General features: G+C 39.8%; 1 protein-coding gene and 1 pseudogene across 3 annotated transcripts; both read left to right on the top strand.

The window, feature by feature from the left end:
* LOC143438914 (uncharacterized) lies at positions 1 to 26,046 on the top strand. Of its 3 annotated transcripts, XM_076924560.1 has the most exons (5): positions 12,910 to 13,199; positions 15,594 to 15,707; positions 19,927 to 20,053; positions 20,252 to 20,303; positions 21,452 to 26,046. In XM_076924560.1, the coding sequence occupies exons 2-5, from the start codon at positions 15,609 to 15,611 to the stop codon at positions 22,410 to 22,412; spliced, it is 1,239 nt and encodes a 412-aa protein (XP_076780675.1). In that variant the 5' UTR covers positions 12,910 to 13,199; positions 15,594 to 15,608; the 3' UTR covers positions 22,413 to 26,046. The 3 variants fall into 3 exon arrangements, with proteins under 3 accessions (XP_076780676.1, XP_076780675.1, XP_076780678.1); XM_076924561.1 differs by lacking the exons at positions 12,910 to 13,199; positions 15,594 to 15,707 and adding an exon at positions 1 to 1,555; XM_076924563.1 differs by lacking the exon at positions 15,594 to 15,707.
* Positions 11,952 to 12,412, top strand: LOC143438769 (small ribosomal subunit protein uS8 pseudogene; annotated as a pseudogene).
* Positions 26,047 to 26,796: the final 750 nt, after the last annotated feature.

Raw genomic sequence — 26,796 nt, 5'->3', positions numbered from 1 at the left:
TCATATGGATATATCATGTCCCATATATGTAGGGCTGATATTTAGAAAACGGTGCCCAGTCTGGCTTGTTCCTGGGCAGCCATCATGTCCCTGCTACTCCTCAGCTCTGAGGGGCTCCAGCTAGCTAGATGCACAAGCCCTGGCACCCACAAGATGTCAGCATTGGCTCTGCCAATCCCCCACACTGCATCCACAAAGCTTGGCTGAACCCTAGACAATATCTGCCATCCTCACAATACCCAGTAGAAATGAGACTCTTGAAGCTTAATGATTATCTAAAGGATTTATATATTTAGAAATGCTCAATCAACAAGATACCCACACAATCAGCGTTGTTACCCAATATCTAACCTTTTGAGAGATGATGCTACCTAGGACAGCTTTCAACCCATTTGTGGTTCTCCATGGCTGATAGCCTTCTTCTCCTCCCCTTCCTCTCTTTCTCCTCTTCCCTTCCTCTTTTTCTCCCCTCCTTTTCCTCTCTTCTCCCAGCTCCACCTCCTCTTCTACTGCCTAACTACCGAGCTCCACTGTGAATACAATGTAGCAGAGTAAATATGCTGCTCTACATATAAACACTTTTCAATGGATGGGTATTTCAGGCAGATTTTAATTTTTTTATTAGCATGTATTAATTATACAGAATCATACCATTTTTATATACAGTTTACCCTGCCGGGCTCTAGTGACAGGTAAAAAGTTACAGCATATAGAGGGATTACAAGATTATACCCTGCAGGATTTAGTTAAAGAGACAGAAAACGTATATCACAAAAGAGAGACTAAAGACTAGAAAACTGGCCACAGTTGTAAGAAATAGAGAGAGAGAAAGGAGACAGACAGGGAACCCTGGGCAACAGAAGACCAAGACCAAATGGGAACAGAGAAATGCAAAGACATCTGTTAAAAAAAGGATCAGTGTGCCTACTGTAAATTCTTAGACTACACAAACTGTTGACCTGGAGAAAAAACAAGAGTCTCATTCTGGTTATTCCTGAGTGCCCTATGCCTTTGTTGGGGAGAGACAAAGTTGAAGTTTACTCAGACAGGACCAGGGGTGTCTAGAGAGAACCCCCACCTCTATTATATTGGCCTTAAAACTAGAAGATGAGTACCGGCTTTATGAGCTTCAAGAACAACAAGAAGCCCCAACATTAATAAATGGTTAACAGAATTTCCAAAAGCTTGGACTGAAACCAGCACCTCCTCTATTGGAGTGTGGCAGTACCCAATGAGTCATGAAGCCAGAGAAAGAATTAGACTTCACATTCATAGACTGTTACAACAGGACATTCTGGTTCCTTGCCAGTTGCCATGGAAATTGACTCTGGGACAGCAGATAACTGTTGTGATACCCCACTCCCTTGAAAACATTATCTGGCAGCCCCCTGACTGATAGATGACTAATGCCCACATGAAAGGGTGATCTTTTCCTCCCTGGCCATCCTGAACCCTGCTACCTTACTGCCTGAGACTGATGACATTCTGGCAGAAGACCAACCTTGGCCAGGGAGTCCAAACTGGTATACTGACGGGAGCAGCTTTGTGATTGAAGGTAAGCTGATGGCGGGAACAGTAGTGATAGATAAAAAACAAGTGATTTGGGTTAGCAGCTTGCCAGAAAGAACACTGAAAGCAGCTATGCTTTTGCCACTGCCCATATTCATAAGACAATTTACAGACAGAGAGACTGTTGACTTCTGCAGGAAAAGACATTAAGAACAAAAAAACTACTGTGCCTCCTGGAGGCCATCCATTTGCCTAAAAAAGTGGCCATAATTCATTGTCCTAGACATCAGAAAACTCAAGATGTTGTTGCTAAAAGAAATCAGATGACAGATTTGACTGCTAAAGAGAGTGCTCAAAGAGCTATGATCCTGACTGTTAAAAATCCTAGAAAATATCTTGATGTCCATGTTAAAAATAGTCCTTCCACAGAGAGAAAGATGAAGATATGTGACAAATTTACATTGTTTAGCTCACCTAGGAGCTAAACACCTGAAGAACTTGATAATTTTATGTGATAAACTTATCTGATATAGCTGAAACAGTAATAAAAATCTGTGAGGCCTGTGCCCTGACTAACGCTGGGTATTCAAGATGACCCCAGGAAGAAGACTTCAAAGAGACTGACCTGGGGCCTACTGAGAAGTAGACTTCATGGAAGTCAAACCTGCTAAATGTGATAACAAATACTTGTTAGTCTTTATAGATACTTTTTCACGCTGGGTAAAAGCCTTTCCTACAAAGACTGAGACTCCCAATGTGGTGGCTAAGATCTTAGAAGAAAATTTCCCCAGGTTTGAAATATCCAAGATAATTGGGTCTGACAATAGACCTGCCTTTGTTGCCCAGGTAAGTCAGGGGCTGGCCACCTAGCTAGAGATTAATTAGAAATCACATTGTGCTTACAGACCCTAGAGCTCAAGACAGGTTTTTTAAAAAAAGATAAAATTAGCCTTAGAGACTGGCGGGGAATGACTGGACAGCCCTCCTTCCTTTTACCTTGTTCTGGGTTAAGATTTAAGCTAACACCTTATAAGACTTTATGGGGGGGGGGTCTCTACCACTTACTAAGATAGATAAAATATATGACTCTGATGTTGTTCTTTCTAAATCCCTGTTTGTCCACATGAAAACCCTTGAGGTGGTCTGACATGAGGTCTGGGAGCAGTTAAAAGAAGCTATGAGGCTGGAGACCTGAGTGTGCCTCATCAGTTCCAGATTAGAGATGCTGTTCTCATCTGCCACCACCAGGTTGAGAACCTTGAGCCCACTAGAAAAGACCATACCTGATGCTCCTGACCACCCCCCACAGTGGTGAAAGTCGAAGACATCTCTAAATAGTTACCTTTGTTAAAAAAAAAAAAAGTGCTGTTCAGATTTTGATGTTACACCAAGTTTTATGATCAAAACTCTTACATCAGAAGAAATGGGGAAATGAAAGGGTTAAAAATTTTCAAAAATTCCTAACAGGCAAGCAGAACCAAGAGTTCAGATCAGCTTGGTCGTGAGCTCTGTGTTTCAGGAACTTGGCTGACCACAAGATAGATGGTTGATTACCAATAGGCTCTTAAGAGAATAGCCTGTTCCTTGAACCCTGTCACAAACTGAATAATAAGCTGGGACTTTCCACAGGTACTCTCCAAAAGCCTTCCTTTACTCCCCCTCAGTAAAGGAGGTTTCCCCTGAGTTGTGGGTTTTGGCTTTAAATTCTCTCTGTCTCCAAAGCCCCAGGGTCAGACCTCATTGCCCCTACGTGGGCTACAGGTCTTGACCTCAACATGTTGATCAAAATATACCTCTTGCTGATAGCATCAAGTTTGGTGTCTTGTGAGTCAATGGGTGGCCTCGAATTCCTGAGGCTTGGGTGAGGTCCTCCCTTCATGGGGGCCTTACAGTACCATGCTGGCTGGCCTTGAACTCCTTATCCTCCTGCCTCTCTTTCTGAGTGCTGGAGTTACAAGGGTACACTGCAGTCTGACAACTAGGGTTGATTTCTGACAAACGGTATTTCATTAGTTCTTTCCAATACTCCCAAGAGGAAGGTGTATGCTTCTTCACTCTACAGTCGGCTAATCCTCCTCCCACTCATTGAACATGAAGTGGGAGAGAGCCCAGGTCTGCTGAATCCAAAGCTTACACATTTGGTCACCACCTATTATAGGCAAACCTTGTCTAGAAAAATAGATCCACCAAACGCCAGACTCATAGAGATAACTGCTGCCCCTACCCGCATTGTTCAGAAAATTTAACTGTGAATAAAAGTATTTTGGTAGTTGTGAATGTAATGGAAAGCACATAAGCTTTGGGATAGGCAGTCACAGTCTATCCACTTAGTAGTTTGTGTAAGCTGTAAGTAGTTTGGGCAAGTTGTTGAATTTCTTCATGTCTCCATTTCCTGTTCTGAAAAAATGCAAACGTTTCCCATGGTGCAATATTGTCTTGAGGATTAATTGAGCCAGTGATGTGACACTTCTGACACCTAGGTAGGTAGTTACAATGTGGCATTGCTGTTTGCACTGGAAGTAAGGGCAAGTCTCACATAGGCATGCACAGACTCTCTGTGTGTCTTGGGCATTTGGTGTGCTCTATTTTCTTATATACACACAGACACACAGACACACCTTCCTCATAGGCAGGAAGGAATCTGGGAAGCCAGCTCTGGGTGTGTGGTGGTGGGAAATCCAGGCAGAACTCTCCAGTGGTGAAAGGCAGAGATAAGAGGCAGGAACTTAGGCGAGAGGTCAGGGCTAGAGATAGGGATCCCAGGGTTATCAGCATAAAGGTGAAGGTTGATACTGTGACAGTGTCTCAGGTAAAACCAGGCAGAAAATAAAGAAATTAGTCCAAGATCCAAGCCCTGGAAGAGATACAGTTAAAGGCAGGGGAAAAATATGTAGTAACAGAAAGAAATATGAGTGGCAATGATTGGACAGGAATAGCATCTAATTATGAAAGCCAAGGAGAAAAGATACTGGAGACAGAGATGAGGTATCGGAGAAAACTGAAAAGGTAGATTGCAAAAAGGCAGACAATGGAGAACCGAGATGAGCAGCTCTTGTCACCCCAGGAAGTCCATGGTGGCCTCAATACTGAGTAATGATCCATCCTTTCCACTGGACACTTGGAAAAAGTTTAAGCAACCCTGATCTATGTAAACAATATAATAAGTAGCCAGTCTTAAAAGTGTAGATTTCAGGAAAGTGACTACATTTTAATGAGGCATTAAAATCATTCTAAGGATATGATTTTATATCCCACAATGCCATTGCCCCATCTGAAGCTACTACTTACCCAGTTTTGATAAAAAAAAATTTCCTTTCCCAAATCACAACAGCCATTCAAACAACATTCTTGGGGCTGGAGAAATGGCTCAGTGGTTAGAAGCACTAGCTGTTCTTCCAGAAGATCTAGATAAAGGCAAAACACCAATGCACATAAAAATAATAGATAAATAGATCTTTTAAAAATCCATTTTTTCCTAACTTTGTATTTGTCTGGGAGTGGACTTCCTACCAAAAGAGCCTATCACTGAAGGTTCAATGCAGTGCCAACAAGAGGGGCCACCTGTTGTCTGTTAGGACAGATACTAAGGATACTAGCAAAAATATATAAATAACACAATTTTCACAAATTGTTATTTTGGAAAATATATCAAATTTCTCTGTACAACTTGGAGTAGGAATTAGGCATTAAGAGTACAACTTGGAGTTAGTTATTAGGTATTAGGCACTTGGCAAGAGGAAGAGGAAGAACTTGGAATTAGATGTTAGGCACTTAGCACTTGGAAGAAAAAACTTGGAACTTGGAGGCACTAGGGACTAGGGACTAGGGACTGGAGACTAGGAACTCAAGACTTGGGACTTGAACTAGGAAGAGAGACTGAAAAATAAATGGGATTGAATCACACTCTGGTCTCTATTCCTTGAGTTCATCCTCACTCTCTCTCTCTCTTGCTGAACCCCGACCCGCAGACCAGAGCTGCTTGGGGCAGTGTGGGCTAACAAGTTTAGCCCCCAAGGCTTTTGGGAGTGTGGGTTCCAACATTGACAGAGCAGTCCGAGACATTTTGGCCCCCAAACGTGGAGCAGCTCGGGCTGCAACAAGTATTGAACACAATCCCAGTAGTATCATAGCTTTAAATAGCTGTACAACATGCGTGTGCACAGGCACACACACACACACACACACTCACACACACACACACACATGCACAAACATAGGCATACACACATGCACACACACTAATAGGTTCCAACTTTAGACTAACTTAGAATATATTTCTTGTCTGAAAAAATCTTATATCAATTTTTAATTCAGTTTTAGAACCAGTTAACCAGTAGTTGTCATTGTCTCTTGACATTTTAGAATAACTCATAGTGTGAATTTCTACTTTTAATTTCAGCTCTACCTTCATTCTTTCCCAAAGTTTACTAATAAGTGAGAAGGAAGCATGCGTGTTGCTTTCCTCTCTCTAGGTTTCTTCTGATGAAAAGACTTCTGAAGTAAGATATGAACAAAACATGGGCTGAAATAGAAAATGATACCAAATTATACTAAATGTCACAGCCTATGGAGTCAGCAGCCTCAATAAAAACTGTGACACTTTCTGTACTTCTGATTGAGTATAATGAATCTCAAAATAATTTCTCCAAGCATAAAAGACACTAGGTAAGGTGGTGACACACACCTGTAATCACTTAGAAACTCGAGGCAGGGAGGTCATGTGTATAGCCTCTAAACAGAAAAAATGAATGAATTATGCATATAATTACATATATATGATACTAGTAGTGATAAACAAAAGTAATCCAGTTTATATCTTAAACTGATGATGTTTGACCCTTGAAATATTTGGAAGTTTACTTCTGGAAATATATTTTATCCTATTTAGTAAAATAGAAACACTTTCCGTTACTTTCTTATTTTAAAAAATATATATACACTATTTGACTCATTAATTATTTGAATAAGTTGGATGAGATAAGTGATCTATGAGATATTTTGCCCTTATAAAGAAGTCCAGGGCATATATATATATATATATATATATATATATATATATATATAGTACTTCCCCACTGAAACATTAGATTACCTAAAGGTTGTCTATTTTAAATAAATAATAGTCATTTTAACATACAGATAATGTTGCCAACATCACTCTAAGTCATTAGTTATGGACTTTCTTCCCCTGATAATTCACTGTGTGATCCTAGCCATATCAATTACCTTTCTTAAACTTCAATTCTCCACTCTGCAAGGAGGATAAGAATGATTGTCAGTTTTACATTTACATCTTAGACCCTAACATAAGTATTACAGACACTGAGCATGTATTTGGAGAAAGTGTTAATGATCTCTTGGGAAAAACGGCATTTGGTCAAAGCTCAAAAATACTTGTTACTGATGGAAAAATGTAAAAAAATATTGAAGCTGTGCATGTGACAGAATGTTTTTCTCAGAGTAAATGAGACCCTGGGTTCAATCTGCAATGTGGGGGATGAGGTAGTAGAAGAAACTTACTGGGCCTACTTGTATCTTTGTGAAAAAGGGCAGTTTCAATCACTGACAAAGAGTTGTTTAATGTGTCAGTGTTGGTGTCCAGTAAGATACTGAAAGAATTTTGCAGTGAAATCCATGCATCAGTGCTATGAACTACCTCACATAATGAACATTTTAAGGTCTATTCTCAATTTTATTCAGTCAACTGTATCTAATGCAATGAAGAAGAAATAAATAATAACACCACTTCTATAGTTTTATGGTCTTTTGACTAGAATTTAGAATACCATGAATATTTCCAATTCACTTGATTTTCCAATATATGAAGCTCATATTCAGTCAGGTCCAATTTGAACTTTCTTGCCATCATTCACGAAGTATATTTCAAAAGTAACATGAACCAAAGCCACTGATGTTACATTCTGAACAGCAAAGGCCCCTTTGTACCTGAACTGGATCAGCAATAGCTCCATGTCCTAGGAGAAATTGTTAAGTTTCATATTGCTGCAACTTAGAAAGCATGTGGTATATTCAGTATGCATCCATGGGTCATTTAGTGACACAAAAATAAATATTAACTTTCTCCACATATGTTATTTTTTTCATTATATTGCCTGACCAAAAAGTTGAATGTTTTCTACTTATTTGCATGCTTTAGGGCAAAAATTATAGGATGTATCATTGTCACTATTATATAGAAGAAGAAAATCAGGTCTTATTTCAACAGTATATTTCTTATGTTTCCCCAGCATGCCCCACCTTTCTGTTCTTTAATTGGGTTCTAGTCAGCTTTCATTTGTTTCTATTCTCTTTCTTCTTGTTTACTAATCTCCCCAAACCCATAACACATGTAATGCTGTTGAAAATTTTCCACAGAGACTATGTTATTTTAGGTTAAATTTCTTTTTCTTTTAAAACAATTATTTATTTATTATATATAAGTACACTGTAGCTGTATTCAAAGCTGTATTCACACCAGAAGGGGGCATCAGATCTCATTATAGGTGGTTGGGAGCCACCATGTGGTTGCTGGGATTTGAACTCAGGACCTCTGGAAGAGCAGTCAGCACTCTTAACTCCTGAGCCATCTCTCCAGCCTAGGTCCAATTTCTTATGGGTAAGTGGATACCAACACTGTCAGCCACATAAAACTTGAGTATTTCTCTAGTATAGATACTTGTGTTACAAATACAGATGAAAAAAAAAAAAGGTTAAACTTAGCTCATAGGTGTTGGCATGTCCTAATTGTTCCAGTAAAGAAATGAGCAGATACATCATTAAAACAGCCATAATCTTATACTGAACTATCCCTAGTGGGTGCTTCGCCTCCTTATGGACATAGTCTAAGGAAAGGAAACAAACAAACAGAAACCCCACATGGCCTTTTTAAACTGTTAAACTTTTATCTAAAGTAAAATAGAAGAATATCTCCCCTAACTGCTACATTTATTCTTTTAACAAAACAAGGGTTCTTGGTTTGAAATAGTTGTTCATGTGTGCAACCATGCCACCTTAGAGGTGCCTGGTGTCATCAGAATAGCTCCTCATTTCCCTCTTGATCTCCCCTTTGTCTAAGATTCTACTCTCCTTAGTTCACACACTTGGCATCTATATTTTGTTCTTTCCTAATATTATATAAAGACTTACTGTTTTAAGTAGGGAATTGTGTAAACTCCTTAAAAAGAAATATTTTTTCTTTAAATCCATAATAATAAAAGAAAAACTACAACTATTAACATAAAATTGTTTTTTTAAAGTCCAGCTGCATACTAATCCAACACAATTGATTTTATTTATTTAATTAATTATCTATCTATCTATCTATCTATCTATTTATTTATTTATTTATTTATTCATTGACTCAGGGAATGCTCTCAGATTTACCTCCAGAATTAGAAGAGATGGATTTCAGTCATGCCTCACCAGATCCTGATAATACTTCATTCAATGTGTCTTCTTTATCAGAGAAAAATACCTCAGACAGTTTGTGATTGGGGGTAGGGGACTATGATATGGTCTGTTGTCCTGTCCAGCAGGGCATTAAACAGGGGTCCGGGGAGGTCACCTGAAAGAGAGTGGGGGAGGGGGAAAACAGGCAAAGACGCAAAAAAAAAAAAAAATGGCGATCTGTCTATAGGCTGATTAAATCGCAATTTTTACTTTCTCACACAGGGGTTATATACACAAAAAGGCAGGATGTAGGGAAGGGGATGACACAGGAGCGTAGGTGTTTAGGGGAGTAAAGATATCTTCCAGAATGGAGTGTAAGCTGGGCGAAGGTTCAAGGGGCAGAACACTATGACTCCGCCCATGATTCATTTATTCTTATCTAAGTTGGTACTATCCACCAAGGCTACCCAAGGTCTATGACGACCCAGGCTGGCAATTTCCCACCAAAGCTGCTTGTTTATAATATCTTTTTTTTTTCCTTTGGTTTTTTGAGACAGGGTTTCTCTGTGTAGCCCGGGCTGTCCTGGAACTCACTCTGTAGACCAGGCTGGCCTCGAACTCAGAAATCCGCCTGCCTCTGCCTCCCAAGTGCTGGGATTAAAGGCGTGCGCCACCACTGCCCGGCTTGTTTATAATATCTTATAGCCAGCTGTTTCAGTGTTTCTTCACAGAGACCGGAGACTTTGTGTTAGCAGGCTGACTTAGGCCTATGGCTGATTTTAGGCCTTCAGTGTATAAGCAAAGCTACCCCTGACAGACTGTTGGTTTCCTCATAGCTGTGTGTTTCAAGATAACTGTACTATGCTTCCCAAATATTCTTCAACTAGAAAAAGACATTGTTAAAACACACATGCTGTGAAGAAACGATAAGATATAGTGGCTACAATACAAAAAAAAAAGTAAAGTAATTGAAATGGCTTGTTTTTAAAACTAGAAATTTATATTTGTTTTTGGCAAACTCAGCTATGAAATTTATTATATCTGATTTATGAAAGTTTTTTTGCTTATTCTTTAAGAAGAATCTCAATTTTATCCATATTGTACAAATACTGGCCAGCTATATTCTCTCTGTCTCTCTCTCTCTCTCTCTCTCTCTCTCTCTCTCTCTCTCTTTCTCTCCCCTCTCTCTCTCCTCTCATAGAGGGTTACCAATATTTAAAAACCCCTGCTGTGATTATTTTAATTCAACAGAGCTGAAGATATAAATATGTTTATTGTTTAATTTAGAAGATAAGACACAAGCCCTGAGGTGGTCTTTCAATCATTTTATATTTGTTTTTAAAGAGGCTTTACTGGCTATAAATATCTCTTAAATTATTAACATGTTTATGTCTGTATACAAATTAAAATATGTATCTATCATATTTAAAAGGACAGATATGTTGTTCTAATATGAGTGAGGACAATGTCCATTATGAATAGCATCTACTAGTCTAAGAGCAGTCAACCCTTTAAAAACAATTTAGAACCTTAAGGGAGAGAAACCATGTTGTATACTAGAATTGGAATATGGTTCAATGAGATACCATTGTAACCAGAATTGTTTGATAACATATATCATGTCCTTAAAAATAAGCAATAATATTTGAATACATATATGTTCATGTTACCTATTTTAAAGAAAGATTCAGACTTGTATTATTATTTTATATTACTTTACCTGAGTGGGATTATGGATTAAATATATGTTTGTCTTTTGTATTAGTTTTTAAGTTTAATTTATTATGAATGAAATAAACCTAGGCCAACATATCCAATTTACTTTGCTTGTAATCCATTTGCTATTTCATACATGATATGAATCACAAACCACGATCTCATGTGTATAGTCTATACATAAGTAATAAAAGGGAAAAATTTAATAAGCCATGAATTTGTGTTTATTGCTTTTCTGGGATTCCTGTTTCAGAATTTTCATTGTCAAGTGAAAACTTCACATAGAAATCTTTAATAAGCATATTTTTAGGTTGGGAAGAAAGTAAACTAGATAAGTCTAGAGCAGAAGAGTACTGAAGGGCATTTTATCTCAGAGGAAAATTAACTGCAGAAATAGCTGACAGTGAGACCCAGCATAGGGTAGCATAAATGTTCTTTGCTGGCAGCAGGCTGTGTGGCTCTTGGCAACTTATCCTTTGAGTATCTGTAGAGTTCTGTGAATATCACAGTCTTTGGTTTGTTTTTTTGTTTGTTTGTTTTGTTTTGTTTTTGTTGTCGTTGTTGTTTTATTTTTTGAGACAGGGTTTCTCTGTGTAGCCCTGGCTGTCCTGGTAAGTGTAGGATCATTGCTCTCAGAGGGGAGGAGCAGGCAGCTGAATAAACTGAGGTGGAATGGTAGGTTCTTCCCCAGGGCTGTGTGGGGTGAGATTCCTTTTGAAGGATATGCACACATGGTAATGGAGTACAACTTCTGAGATTTGGAGAGTCTGGCCCTGGTCAGGAAGCACACTTTAACCTTGAGGCATGGTAAGACTCACTGACCTATCAAGGCTTCCAGAGAGACCTGCCAATCAGACAAGAGGCGTGTTTTCTGGATATCATTCTGCAGGTTCACTGTGCCTGTGCAGGCTTGAGTGGTCATCTGTTCCTTGCTTTGAGTTCTGTGTTGGCTGCTGTGTGGAGACCTCAGGGAAGCTCTGAAATTGAGTCATGGTGAGCACAGGATCACTGCCCACAATGGGTAGGGGTAGGCAGCTGAGCAGTGGGAGCTGGCATGTTGGGTCCTCTCTGGAGCTGCATGGGAAGCATCAGCCAGATGTGACCACCTGTGCAATCTATGGTGATACTCCTCTCTTGTTAGATCAGGAGGTGACCTCTGAGTAATGTTAATATCATGGCTGATTCTGAATCTGCTGAAAACATTTGGACCAGTTGCTTTCCTGTAGAAACACGGGTGGTTTCTCTGACTCTGCAGCACATGTGTCCAAACCCTTTTGTCTTTTATAGCATACATTAAGAAGACAGGCATAGCCATAACTCCATGCGTTTGCCCCTCCTACGCTCTTTCTGCCATCTTCCCTCGCTGTCACCATGGTGCGAATGAATGTTCTGGTGGATGCTCTCAAGAGCATCAATAACGCCGAAAAGCGGGGCAAACGCCAGGTCCTCATCAGGCTGTGTTCTAAAGTCATCGTTTGGTTCTTAACTGTGATGATGAAGCATGGTTACATTGATGAATTCAAGATCATTGATGACCACAGAACTGGGAAGATAGTTGTGAACCTCACGGGCAGGTTGAACAAGTGTGGAGTTATCAGCCCTAGATTTGATGTTCAACTCAAAGACCTAGAAAAATGGCAGAACAATCTGCTCCCATCACGCCAGTTTGGTTTCATTGTGTTGACAACCTCTGCTGGCATCATGGACCATGAAGAGGCAAGACGAAAACATACTGGAGGGAAAATCCTGGGATTCTTTTTTTAAATGTAAAGCATAAATAAAAAGCCTTCACAAACTGTGCTCAATTAAAAAAAAGAAGAAGAAGAAGAAGAAGAAGAAGAAGAAGACAGGCATAGCTGGGCAGTGGTGGCACATGCCTTTAATCACAGCACTTGGAAGGCAGAGGCAGGGGGATGATGGTGATGGAATAATGATCAATAATTATGCTATTCAATAATCAATATTAATCAATGACCAATAATCAACACTAGTCAATAACCAAAAGTGATCAATAATCATGATAATAAACAATCAATGATCAGCAGTCAATGCTAATCAATAATCAATACTAATCAATAGCCAATAATGATCAATAATTGATGGCACACACCTTTAATCCCAGAACTTGGGAAGCAGAGACAGGCAGACTTCTGAGTTTGAGGCCACCCTGGTCTACAGAGTGAGTTCCAGGACAGCCAAGGCGATGCACAGATGTCGGCCGGCCTTGAGACTACATTTCCCATAAGGTCTCATGCCAAGATGGCGGCTGGCCTTCAAACTACATATCCCATGATGTCTCGAGGAAAAAGCAAGATGGCGGCTGGCCCGAGACTACATTTCCCATGAAGGCGTGGGCCCAGCGCACAGGCCAGATGTTTGGAGATCCCCTCAGAGCCGATTGCCTTCACCAGCCCTGAGACTTATGCTGCCGCCACTGCTGCCACTGCTGCAGTGATTCGGGAGCAGCATTGTGGTCCTGGTGGCATCGGCGGGCTCCTCTGACGTCACAGACTGTGCGGCACAATCTGATCGGCCACTGCCGCGGGGCCTCCGCCACAGACCAGGGAGATGACCAAAGCTTCCAGGTACCCTGTTGGGCGGGTGAAAGCGGAGGTCCCGGGGTACCCATGAGCATGCGGCGGTGCCTGTGAATCTGAAGCAGGGGCATGACTGGAGCTGCTTCCAGTTACTGGCTGGCGGACCTATGGACATGCCCCCAGACTTGTATGAAGGAGAATTGTATCGTGTTGGGCGTTATTATTGAAAGACCCCCCAGGAGAGGAGACCCTCACTCTAGTCTTGGGAGATAGAGGCCAGCAAACAGAAAGAGGCTTTATTTCAGGAATTAGCCAGGCTGAGGTTGAGACTCGTAATGAGGGGTGTCGACCTCGAGGCCAGGGGGAGAAGGGTATTTAAAGGAAAAAACCATAAACCAGTGGGGTGAAGGGAAAACCAAGGAAGAGCATCATAAAAATAGTAGAAAGTCCCAACCCATTATTCAGTCGGTCATGTGGGAAACATCCTGTACATATTTTTCTAAAGAATGTAATCTTGTTCAACCATCTACTTTGTGGTCAGCCAGTTTCTGGATTGACCCAACTGACCTGTAGTTTTAGTTCTGCTTTCTTTGTGGTCAGCTGGTTCCTGGAACCTGGAGCTAATGAACCAGCTGGTTTACATTCTTGGCTCAGCTCTAGGGGTCATAAAAACTTCCCATACCATTTATAAATTTTCATATTTTTCAATTATCACCTGGCTATCATTTTCATGTGGATACAAGGGTCACCAGTATGTGTGAAACTGACAGTTGATGGATTGTGATTACTATTCTGGGCTTTCACTTTAAGATCTAAAATAAAATACTTAAGTACAGGCATGGTGGTACATGCCTTAAATCCCAGGAGATGAGCAGATCCCTGATTCAATCATCCTGGTCCAGAACACGTTTTAGGTAAAGGAAAGCTTAGGTACAGGCAGAGTGTTACACACGTATTACCCAGCATTCATGAGATAGAGCCATGCAGATCTGAGTTCAAGCTTCATCTATGGAGCAAGTTCAAGGACAGCCGAACTTAGGCAGTAAAGTTGTTGAAAATAGAAAGCTGGTGATGGTGTAATAGAAGGGGCCTTGTTCCAGCCCCAGCAAGCAGAGGAACTCAGCAGCTTTGTCCATGTGGCTCTGGCTTTAGAGGCAAGAATAAAAGGGACGACTGAGACAATTGATGCTGGTTGGCTGTAGTTAAAAAATTAGTGGTGATGAAGAAGAAACCAGCACCACTGAGGTGACATCTTCTTGGAAATGTTTTCTGAGAGGACAAAGAAGTTGTATTCCAGAGATAGCCAAGGTTGTCCCTTGTTGTGCACCTGGAGTTGATCATGTGTGAGAATCACCCAGGTGGTATTGGTTTCAAAGGCATAAATGAACCTGTCATGCAGAGCAGCTAAGGCTTGGCACAGTGAAGGGAATGTATGAGAGGAATGCAGTGAATCCTAGTTGCAGGGGAAGAACCCAGCATATTGAAGATGTCAGTCCCATGGGATGAGCAGAGAGAACAGCAGCAGCAGTAAAGTGGAGTGAAGCAGAACCTAGAGTGCTATAGAGGGAAGAGCTGGTGACATGACCCAATCTCTTTTGAGGAGCACAGATGATCATGTGTGTATCCCAGATACTGAAACAAGAAGCTGTAATATTGAAGTTACCTTTGAAACTCTAATATTTTGAGATTCCAGAGCTGTGGGGTACCTGCTCAGGAAAACAGTTTCAGACAGTGCAGTAACAGATAGTGAAGTGGGTGTTTGGATAAAGTACCTTTTCTACTGCTGTGAATGGCTTGTGGTTGAACAGGAGTATCTTTCAATAATCAAGACCTCAGGCACAAAGATGAGTTTGTAAAGCCCATCAGTTTTGTTTTAGAGAGTGCACAAAGTTCACTTGAACAAACATCCTATGACAAGCACCCCCCCCTCGCCCCGCCCCATCAACAGCCAGTCAAGGTACAACTGCAGGGTATAGATAACTAATACACCTTACAGAGAAAAAGTTCGTCTACCCATCATGGTTGTCAGATGATTTCCCCCCCCCTTGATTGGTTCCTGCAGATTATGCCAGTCATGCAGTTTTTAAAATATTAAGCTGCTGACCTGTATGTTAATGTCCCAATCTTGCTGTAACTGCAATAAATACCCAGCACCCCTAGACTTGGTCTCTCAGTTTTGAACTCATGTGAGGCTGACTGGCGAGAATCCTTATTACAGAGCTCATAATAAAGACCTCCATGTGTTTGCATTGCAATAAGCTCCTTGTTGGTCGTTGGGGTCTCTGTGACTTGGACATAACATCTTAATGCATTGACTGGAACCCCAACACTCTCAGGACTCCCAACTAAAGGATTGAAAGGCCAGTGTTTAAGATACACCACTGTTGTTTCTGTGTCTGTGGCTTGTCTGCCAGATTTGAGTTTGTGTGCCTTGGTTTTCAGGTTTTTCTTGAGTATATGTGGAGGGAGATGACTAAATTGAACAAGGAACCCTGCTACAGTGGATACGCTGGAGAGTCTGAGCCCCAATGTGCTTCGAAGATGTTCCAGAGCCTGGTATAGTGGACGGTGTTCCTCTGGTCTTAATTTCTGGGAAGGTTAAAGCAGATATAGAACCCTGACAGGGCTCACAGCTGCCATCCTGTCTTTATTTTCTCCTTTGTCCAAGTGGAGGAACTGCTGGGTAGCCTTTACAGCTCCCTTGTGGCTTTCTATTTTGTGTGTGGCACCTTGTTATTCTCTCACTGAGGAAATGAGAAAGACTCCATCCTAATCGATTTAGTTACTAGCCCGCCCCACACCTTGAGTTAAATCCTTCTTAACAACAGGACCTAGACCCATTGACTAGACCATGACAGAGAGCTCTTCAAGACAGCATCCAGGGCAAAATCAGGCTCTGCCTACCTTATTTTACAGGGTGGAAAGACAAAGACCTCATTTTCCACCTCCTGAACTACTCTCTGCCCAGTTCATATGTAACTCTCTAGTTTTGAACTTGGAGCTGTCATGAGATGGAAGGTAGTTCTTCATCGATTCTAACAAATTTAGCATATCTTCCTTGGACCAGAGATCCTGTCCTTTGTTGGTTGTCATTTCCAGGTCTGTGAGACAATCAGCTTTTCTGTCCACCTTCCAGCTGTTTTAGTCTCCTCTTTGGTAGCACTGGCCTGGGAAACCAGGGTTAAGAATGCCTCACCCCAGGTCAGCGCAGCCTTTGAGCTCCCCATTCCAGTGTATCCTTCCCTCCTCTGAGTAAATGCCCCCCCCCCCCCCCTATTTTGTCCTGGCTCAGCCACAACTCCAAGTCCCTCATGGGGTGGCATGGCCTCTTGTATTGATATGGCTAGCTCATTGTTTTTGGGTTGTAACAACTTCCTTGTTTATTATTGTGTCTGTGTCATAGTTGTTTTCAGTTCTCAACATTTCAGAGCTACAGTCATCTGAATGAGCCTCAATCAAGGGCATGCCCTCATCAGAATGGCTCATTGCTATGTCTGTGAGAGATAGTGTTGATGATTGATTAGGAAGCCTCTTCCACTGAGGGTGGCAATATCCCTAAGCAAGTGGTCCTGGGCTGGATGAAAGAGCTAGCTCAGGATGAGACAGTGAGCAAGCAAGAGAGGAAGCCAGGATATAGTGTTTATCCATGATTTTTGCCTTCAGTTTCTAATCTAAGCTCCCAAAATGATGGACTGTTATCTGACAGAACCATGTACAACAACCACTTATTACCTGAGTTGCTTTTGCTTTGAGGATTCAATCACAGCAACAGAGTAGCGAGTTAGAACAACAACAACAAAATGGTATCAGAGGGTTATTTTGCTGCTGTACAGAATCTATGTAGTAGATTGCATTCTTGTGGACATGACAAATTTTGGGTAGAAAGGATTTTGGATTGGTTGGTGTCTTTAACTCTCCACTGGGGGTCCTGCCTGACTGCAGATGTGGCCTCTTCAGCGTCCATATCTAACTGCTATGCATCTCAGCTAAGATCAACCCCTTAGTCTTTTTGTTGCCCTCCAATTCATGGTCTCTGGCACATCCTAAATGTACCCCCTCCCCCCAGCCAGCTGCAGATTTTTATTCATCCCCCCCACCCCCACCCCGAAGCCTTCGCTTGTCTCTTGCCACACCTGTTCCTGGTTCTCCCCATTCCCTTTTCTTATCTGCTCTCTCATCCGATTATCTCTTTTCCATCTGCCTCCTATGATTGCTTTATTCCCCCTTCTAAGTGAGATTCAACCATGTTCATTTGGGCCTTTGTTCTTGTATAGCTTCTTTGGGTCTATAAAGTTTAGTGTGAGCTTCCCGTATTTTATGATTATTATTTACTTGTAAGTGAGTACATACATGCATGTACTTTTAGGTCTGGGTCACCTCAATCGAGATGATAGTTTCTAGCTGTATCCATTTGCCTGCAAAATTCATGATATCCTTGTATTTAATAGCTAAATAATGTTTCATTTTGTAAATGAAGCACATTTTTATATCCATATTTTGTTTGAGATACATCTGGATTTTTCCAGTTTTGAGCTGTTATAAATAAAATGGCTGCCGGGCTGTGGTGGCACACGCCTTTACTCCCAGCACTTGGGAGGCAGAGGCAGGCAGATTTCTGAGTTCGAGGCCAGCCTGGTCTACAAAGTGAGTTCCAGGACAGCCAGGGTACACAGAGAAACCCTGTCTTGAAAAACCAAAAACCAAAATAAATAAATAAATAAATAAATAAATAAATAAATAAATAAATAAAATGGCTATATACTTTGTGAAGTCCCTACTCTAGGTCTCCTGCCTACACAGAATCCCTCTTTCCAATATCCTCTGTTTCTCTTTTGAGAAGCTGTGGGCCCCTGTGTATCTCCACACCATGGTGCATCAAGTCTCTGCTGGGTTAACTTTATCCTTTCCATTGAAGCCAGACATGGCAGCACAGTTCAGGGAGCAGATTCCAAAGATAGACAGCAGCTTTAGAGACAGCACCTGCTACAGTTGTTGGAGGACCATCATGAAGACTGAGCTACACATCTGCTACATATGTTCCAGGGGCCTTAGTCTAGACTGTGTGTGCTATTGGTTTCTGGATCAGTCTCTGAGTGTCCCCAAGGGTCCAGGTTAGTTGAGACTGTTGGTCTTCCTGTGGAGGAGTTCCTATCCTCTTCAGGGCCATCAATCCTTCCCCCAACTCTTCCATAACAGTCCCCAAGGATCATTCAATGTTTGACTGTAGTTCTCTGCATCTGTTTCAAGTCAGCTGCTGGGTGGAGCCTCTTGATGGACAATTTTGCAGGGCTCCTGTGTGGGAGCATAACAGAGTATCCTTAATAATGTCATAAATTGTGCTTGTTCATAAGGTGGGTCTCCAGCTGGACAAGTTTTCATTGGCCATTCCCTCAGTCTCTGCTCCAGCTTTACCCCTGCATTTCTTTTAGACAGGACATATTTTGTTTTGTGTGTCTACTGTGTTGTGGTTGAAATGGATTCTTCAGCTTTCTTATGCTCCCATACATTCCCCATTTGGTCTCAGTCTCTAATTCATGTAAGATACAGTATAAACATTTGCTATTCAATTCTAAGCTATTTACAAGTCTGGTGGTTTTATATTTTTAACTTTATATCCTTTGTTTATTGTTTTCAAGACAAAATTTCTCTGCGAAGCCCTTCCTGTGCTAATAGTAGATACAGAAACCACAGAAGCCACCTGACATATTTTTGTATAATAAGCACATGCTTCTGTGGACCTCTTCATCCATATCTTCAATTTTAAAATTTGGCGAAATATATATATTCCATTTTTTCTGGATGGTATATGTTCATGATATCAATACTGCCTGAGGCTTCAGACTCATTGGAATCCAGGTGTATATTGCTCTGCCTTACTCTTGTGTTTGTTCTGAAATTTTTAAATAAATAAGAGCATTGTGCCTGTGTGGATGAATATGAATATCATGTGTGCCTCATCTTTATTGTTGTCAGAAGATGGCCTCAGTCCTCTTGATCTTGAAGTAATGGGTAGTTGTTGATCCCCATGTAAATACTAGAAATTGACCACCATTATGTGGAAGACCAGCAAGAGCTTTCCACTCCTGAGCTGCCTTTCCTACTCTATGTTCCTTATTTCTGATCAACATATACATTACTAATATGTTCATCTGTCCATTTTTAACTGTTTAAACAGGCATTCTCTTCTAGTAACATTTATTAATGTTGCTGTTTAAATTGGTTCACTTCATGTTTTTACATGATGAATACAGAACTGCAGTAAACTTATAATTCTTTGTAGGAACCTCAGTAAAGAACCATGAGTTCTCTCTATCATTTTTGTTTTCTGGTTTATTTTTGTAGCAGAGTGAGGGTCTTAATATGTAACTTTTGCTGTCCTGCAACATACCACATAGACCATGCCAGCATCCAGCTCAATGACATACACCTGCCTGTACCTCTGTGATTAAAGACATGAGCAAATACACTCAGCTTTCCCATCATTTTTGTAGTTAGTAATTGTTTATACAGCTTTTCAGATGTTTGCTCAGTACAGTTGATCTGTTTCCCCCTTGCAAGGCTATATTCTATTCAAAGGGATCAGAAGCAACACAGGTGAAACTTATAATTCAATTTCCTTCTAAAATGACAGAATGATTATATTATAACTTCTGTTTCATGAAATAAGTGGAGGAAGCACCAGAATTACATTATTACATTGTCTAGAAAGTATCCAGTTATTTACAATGATATCATGATTACACTTTCTGTTGTACACATGTGTGGGATATTTTAGGATGCAGTGACATGTGATGATGTGCATGTGAACTTCACTGCAGTAGAGTGGAATTTGTTGGATCCTTCCCAGAAGAATCTCTACAAAGATGTGATGCTGGAAACCTACTGGAACCTCACTGCTATAGGTAAGACTGAATTTTGTTTTGCTTTTCAAAATAATGGAACAAGTGATTCTTGGTTATTGATGATCATCTCTTATTTCAATTGAGAACAAGGAAGATTGAGCTGAATAAATCTGGTTCAGTCTTGTCAAAATTCACAGTAACTTGAATTTTACCTAATTTCCAATACTATATCATTCATTTTCTGGTATTGTGTTTTAGGTTACAGTTGGGAAGGTCATCATATTGAAGAACAACGTCAAAGTTCTAGAAGGTATGAAAGGTAGTTTTCATGTGCAAGCTGTTACAAATACGCCGGTGAGGAAATTTTAATGTGTTCTGGAAGCTCTAAAGAAAAGCAAGTGTGTAAAAAAAATCAGTCCTTTAAGTAGAGCTATGATTATAATATTCTCGAAAAGCCATGTTCCTCAATGTCAGTTATCTGATTTATGTTTGTAAGGCATTCCTCTAAGGAAGAAGATGAGGAAACAATGCCTTAAGAGATACCTTTAATTGATTTGTAGCTCCATTAGAGCTTTGCTGTGGGACTACCAATCAGAAGAGTCTCCTAATATTTAGATGTTGCACATTGAATAGTGATGAATATATATCCAAAGCCATCCAATAAGCAAATATTCCATGGTAAATTTGGTGATACTCATATTCTTGTAGTGACATTTCTAGGTTTATTGAGTGGTCAGTTAGTGAGAGTGAAGAAAGTCGTGGAGAAACCTGAATCCATATACCACATGTCTACAAGGAACAAAATGTCAAATGGTGTGAATTCAATATGGAAACCTTTCACTTGTCCCTCTTCTTTTAATGGGTATATCAGTTGTCAGAATGGATAAAACCTTGTGAGCACGGGGATGTTGAAAGAAGCAACGTACCTCTTTCTACTCGAGAAAAATGAGAAGATATGTAGTATTCTGTCTTTGGTAGACTTTCTGAATACGATAGACATTTGCAATTAATTGGTTTTCTGACATTGCCAGGGACATCCCCAAGTCACACTGCAGAAAATCTCTATGGGTACTAGAAGTGTGGAAATTCTTCTGTTTGTCCTGGCTCACAGTGCTGCTGTGGTGTGATTCACACTACAGGAAAAACTAAGAAAGCAATCAGTGTTTTAATACCCTGATATCTTCAGACATGTGAAATACATCATATAGAAATCTCATATAGAAAAAGGATGTTATAAATGTGAGCTATGTAGTAACTGATCTTACCATCACAGGTATTTTCAAAGAGGTAAAGTAACCCACAGTGAGCAAGTACAACCGGTAACATCAAAGTGATAAAACCTTAAGATCTGAGTGTTCTTTATTATTAGACCAACTGCAAAATATATTCATATTGATAAAATGATTGATCAGGCTAATGAATGTGGTAAAGCTTTTCATGTGTCCATTATTGTTGCAGGCACAAAAGAAGTCATACTGGAGAGAAAGCATATGAATGTAATCAATGTGGTAAAGCCTTGTCATGTCACCGTAATCTTCAATGTCATAAAAGGACACATACTGGAGAGAAACCTTATGAATGTAATCAGTGTGGTAAAGCCTTTTCATGTCACAGTGGTCTCCAAAGTCATAAAAGAACACATACTGGAAAGAAACCTTATGAATGTAGTCAATGTGGTAAAGCTTTTTCATATCACAATACTCTCCAAATACATAAAAGAACACATACTGGAGAGAAACCTTATGAATGTGATCAATGTGGTATAGCCTTTTCATGTCACAATAGTCTCCAAAGACATAAAAGAACGCATACTGGAGAGAAACCTTATGAATGTAGTCAATGTGGTAAAGCCTTTTCATCTCAAAGTCATCTTCAAATCCATAAAAGGACACATACTGGAGAGAAACCTTATGAATGTGATCAATGTGGTAAAGCCTTTTCATGTCACAGTTATCTCCAGTGTCATAAAAGAACACATACTGAAGAGAAACCTTATCAATGTAATGAATGTGGTAAAGGCCTTACACAACACAGTCAACTCCTAAGACATAAAAGAACACATACTGGAGAGAAACCTTATGAATGTAGTCAATGTGGTAAAGCCTTTTCATTACACTGTAATCTTCAATGTCATAAAAGGATACATACTGGAGAGAAACCTTATGAATGTAGTCTATGTGGTAAAGCCTTTACACAACAAAGTTCTCTCCAAATCCATAAAAGGACACATACTGGAGAGAAACCTTATCAATGTAATGAATGTGGTAAAGGCTTTACACAACACAATCAACTCCAAAGACATAAAAGGACACATACTAGAGAGAAACCTTATGAATGTGATCAATGTGGTAAAGCCTTTTCATGTCACAGTAGTCTCCAAAGACATAAAAGAACACATACTGGAGAGGAAACCTTATGAATGTAGTCAAAGTGGTAAAGACTTTTCATGTCACAGTGCTCTCCAAATCCATAAAAGGTCACATACTAGAGAGAACCCTTATCAATGTAATCCATGTGGTAAAGGCTTTAAACAACACAGTCAACTCCAAAGACATAAAAAAATACATACTGGAGAAAAACCTTATGAATGTAGTCAATGTGGTAAAGCCTTTTTATGTCACAGTAGTCTCCAATATCATAAAAAAACACATACTGGAGAGAAACCTTATCAATGTAATCAATGTGGTAAAGCCTTTCCATAAAGTTTTTTTCTCCCAAAACATACAAGAACCCATATTGGAGAGAAACTATGAATGTAATCAATGTGCCAATGCCTTTCCATGTCCCACTAGTCTGGAAAACATTAATGATAGCATACTGGAAAGAAACTTCATGAATGTAATCAACATGATAAAGACTTTTCACAGCTTTATAGTCTCCAGTATTATAAAAGAACACGTACAGGAGAGAAACCTCGTGAATGTAATCAGTGTTGTAAAACATTTGCAAGACACAATAATCTGCAGTGACATAAGAGATCACATACAAGAGAGTAACCATATGAATGCTATCAGTGTTGTAAAGCCTTTGCATGTCATAATTCTTTACACATAAACAAAAGAAATCACACTGGAGAGCACCCTTATTAATGTAATCACTGAGGTAAAACCAAGAGAGTTACTCAGTGTAATCAAGGTGTTAAGACCATCATGTCACAGTCATCACCCAATACATAAAAGAACACATACTGTAAAGAATCTGAATGTCATAAATGAGGTAAAGCCTTTCTAGGACACAGTCATCTCTGAATACACAAAAGAAAACATGCAGGAGAGAAACCTTATGAGTGTACTCAATGTGATAAAGCCTTTGCATGTCACTGTACTCTTCAAACACTTAAAGGAACACATCCTTTAGGGAAACCTTATGAATGTAATGAATATGGTAAAGCCTGTGCCTATCTCTGCAGTCTCCAAAGATGTAAAAGAAACACTTAAAGGGACACATGCTTTAGAGAAACCTTATGAGTGTAATGAATATGATAAAGCCTGTGCCTATCTCTGTAGTCTCCAAAGATGTAAAAGAACACAAACTGGGCAGAAACCTTTTGATTGTACTAAAGTTGGAAAATTGTTTACATGCCACAGTGGTTTCTGAATACAGAAATGAACACATATGAGAGAGAAACCATCTGAAAGTAATCAACATGTTAAAGCTTCTGCATGTCACACCATGGAAGGGTATCCTGGTTCTTGGGTTGTGGGTGTTTGGCCATGCCCCCAGAATCTAGGCTCCTGACACAAGGTCTAATCTCCATTCAACCTGCACTCTTCAGTCATGTAGGGCACAGGTAGAGGGTGTGATTAACAGGCCTTAGGCCCTAAAGAGATTTATATAAGGCCAGAGGGTGGAGTCAATTAAGCATACTTTCCCAGCCCTTCCCCCCTCTTTCCCTTCCTATTTAACTCAGGTCTGCCCTGGGTTTTATGGGGAGTGGTGGTGCATCCATATCCATCCACCATCCTTCATGCTAATAAACCTGTTTTGGAGACCAAGGACTTTCTCATGTTTGGGGCCATGCTGTGAGGAACCGTGGAGAAGCCTTTAGTGAGCCACAGCAGCCGGGCCTAACTCCCCACTGGAGGAACCCAGAGCATTCGGAACTCTCTGTGTTCTCCAGCCATAATCACCTACATCTGCATATCCTAATCATTTTTAAAAGCATGAAAAAATTTATAGTAGAAATAAACTGTGGTGATTTAAATATTCTTGACCCTAGAAAGTGGCAATATTAAGAGATGTGCCTTGTGGGGGTAGATGTTACCTTTTTGAAGGAATTGAATTACTATGGTTGTGATATTTGGAGCTCAGGCCAGTATAAAACAGACTCTCCTACCACTTGGCTGGAAGACAGTCTCTTCCTGAATGCCTTCTCATGAAGATACAAAACTCTCAGCTCCTTTTCCAGCATCATGGCTGCCTGCATACTGACATGCTTCTTGCTAAGAAAGGCTCAATTAAATATTTGCCTTTAACACAATTGCCTTGGTTACAAAGTCTCTTCTTAGCAATGGAAATTCTATCTAAGACAGAAGTTGGTACCCCAGACTTAAGTATTGCTATGATAGGCCTGATTATGTTTTTTTTGTTTTGTTTTATGGAACAATGTGGATTTTTAGACTTTGGATCTGTATATGCATTAAGTGGAACTTAATGGGCCATCCTAGTAGGAATATGAAACACATGTACTAAGGGTGATTTGAACTTTGTATATAGTTTTTATGACGTTTTGCTGAAGAATGTTGCTGCCTTTTGCCCTTGTCTGTAGAGTGTCCTTGAAGATAAGGTAAAGAGGTTGATGTTAATTGCATTGACAAAGGAAGTCTCAGGAAAGCCAAGCAAAGCCTTTGACCTATGTTTAGTCTCATGATGATTGTTTTGAGCAAGCATAGTAATCTTAGAAAGAAAAATATATAAAATGTTAGGTCAAAAGAGAAAAGCCTCACCAGGAAGAAGAAGGAAGCTAAATCCTGTGATCAAGGATATTCAATGGTATTAAAGGAATGGTGATGTTACAGCAAGATTCCATCCACCTAAACATATGGATTGGAGTTTTAAAAAGGAGAACTGTATCATGTTAGGCATTATTATTTTCTGGTTATTGTTTTCATGTGAAATGTAATGGATTATACAGGTAATGAATTGTGATTACTATTCTGGGTTTTCAATTTAAGATCTAAAAATGCTTAGGTCCAGCCATGGTGATACATGCCTTACATCTGAGGAGAGTGAAGCAGATTTTTGGTTAAAGTTGTCCTGGTTCAGAACAAATTTTAGGTAAAGAAAATCTTAGGTACAGGCAAAGTGTTACACACATTTTATTTAAACATTCAGGAGACAGAGCCATGCAGATATCTTATTTTAAGGATAAACTATGGAGTAAGATCCAGGACAGCCAAGGTTAGGCAGTGAAGTTGAAAAATAGAAAGCTGGTGATAATGTAATAGAAGGGGCCATGTTCCAGCCCCAGCTAGCAGCAGAACTCAGCAGCTTTGTCCATATGGTCCTGGCTTTAGAGGCAAGAATAAAAGGGGCTTAGCTGTAACTAAGAAACTAGAGGTGATAAAGAAGAAACCAGCATCACTGAGGTGAAATCTTCTGGGGAGTGTTTCCTGGGAGCACAAAAAGCTGTGTTCCAGAGAAAGCCAAGGTTGTACCTTGTGATGCAGCTGGATTTGGTCCTGTGTAAGAATCACCCAGATGGAACTGGTTTTGAAGTCATGAATGCATCATGGAGAGCAACTAAGGCATGGCACTGTGAAGGGAGTGTATGAGAGGAAAGCAGTGAATCCTAGTTGTAGCAGGGGAACCCAGCATATTGAAGATGTCAGAACCATGGGATGAGCAGAAAGAACAGCAGCAGCAGTAGAGTGTAGAGAGTCCAAATACATCAGATACATACACTAAATATGTGCAATTTTACCTTAACCAAAGAACAGGGTTTTAACAATTTTTAGTTGATATTTGTGGAGAGTCACAAAGTCTGTCATCAAATTTTATTTTGTATGTTAATAAACAATAGTATTTCATTCATTTTTCAATTCTGAACCACATTTAATTTTCACTTTTTTTCTTCTCAATTAAATCGTACTTGGTGGGATAGCTTTTATGTAACCATCACAACGTGCTATGCCACTAAATTCTATACTAAATTCCTTTTGCTATGGCTTTTGTACACTTTTCCTCTCAGTTTCAGTTTTATACACTTACTGTGATTTGCAAAACAAGTGATTATATAGAATAATGTTTTTACCCCTTTATACTACACTAAATTCTATGAAAATGAAGTATTTTCAAAAAAAAAAAAAAGATGCTGGCTATGACCAATTTGCAGCATAAATTCAATATAATCAAAAAAAATTTCATAAGAATTTATAAAAGGAAAGCTAATAACAAAGCTATATAGCATATGCAAACCTCAAAACTTTCAATAGAATCACTAAGGATTGGTACACACATGGATATAATGTGACTTTTGTATTTACCAAAAAGCTACAACAATCAAGAATGTATACAGTATTTGAGAAAGAATGAAGGCAAGGACTAAAAAAGCCAAAATCATTAACCCTAAAAATACATACAAGTTTTCATCCAAAGAAGTAAGAAAAATCCACCAGGAAGAATATGAACTTGACCAATGTTACTTATGATTGTACAGGTATAGAAATTAAATAAACACAGACTTCATGACTTGTAAAAAAGTACTTCAAAGTGACCCCTAAACTGTTACATTTCTGACTCTCTGACTACTACTAATCTATCTTTGAAGCAGAGGCCCCATGTTCTAGAGCTCTCTTTGGGAA

Source organism: Arvicanthis niloticus, chromosome 26, assembly GCF_011762505.2.
Source record: "Arvicanthis niloticus isolate mArvNil1 chromosome 26, mArvNil1.pat.X, whole genome shotgun sequence".
NCBI lineage: Eukaryota > Metazoa > Chordata > Mammalia > Rodentia > Muridae > Arvicanthis > Arvicanthis niloticus.
This window is presented reverse-complemented; position numbering and strand designations above follow the sequence as displayed.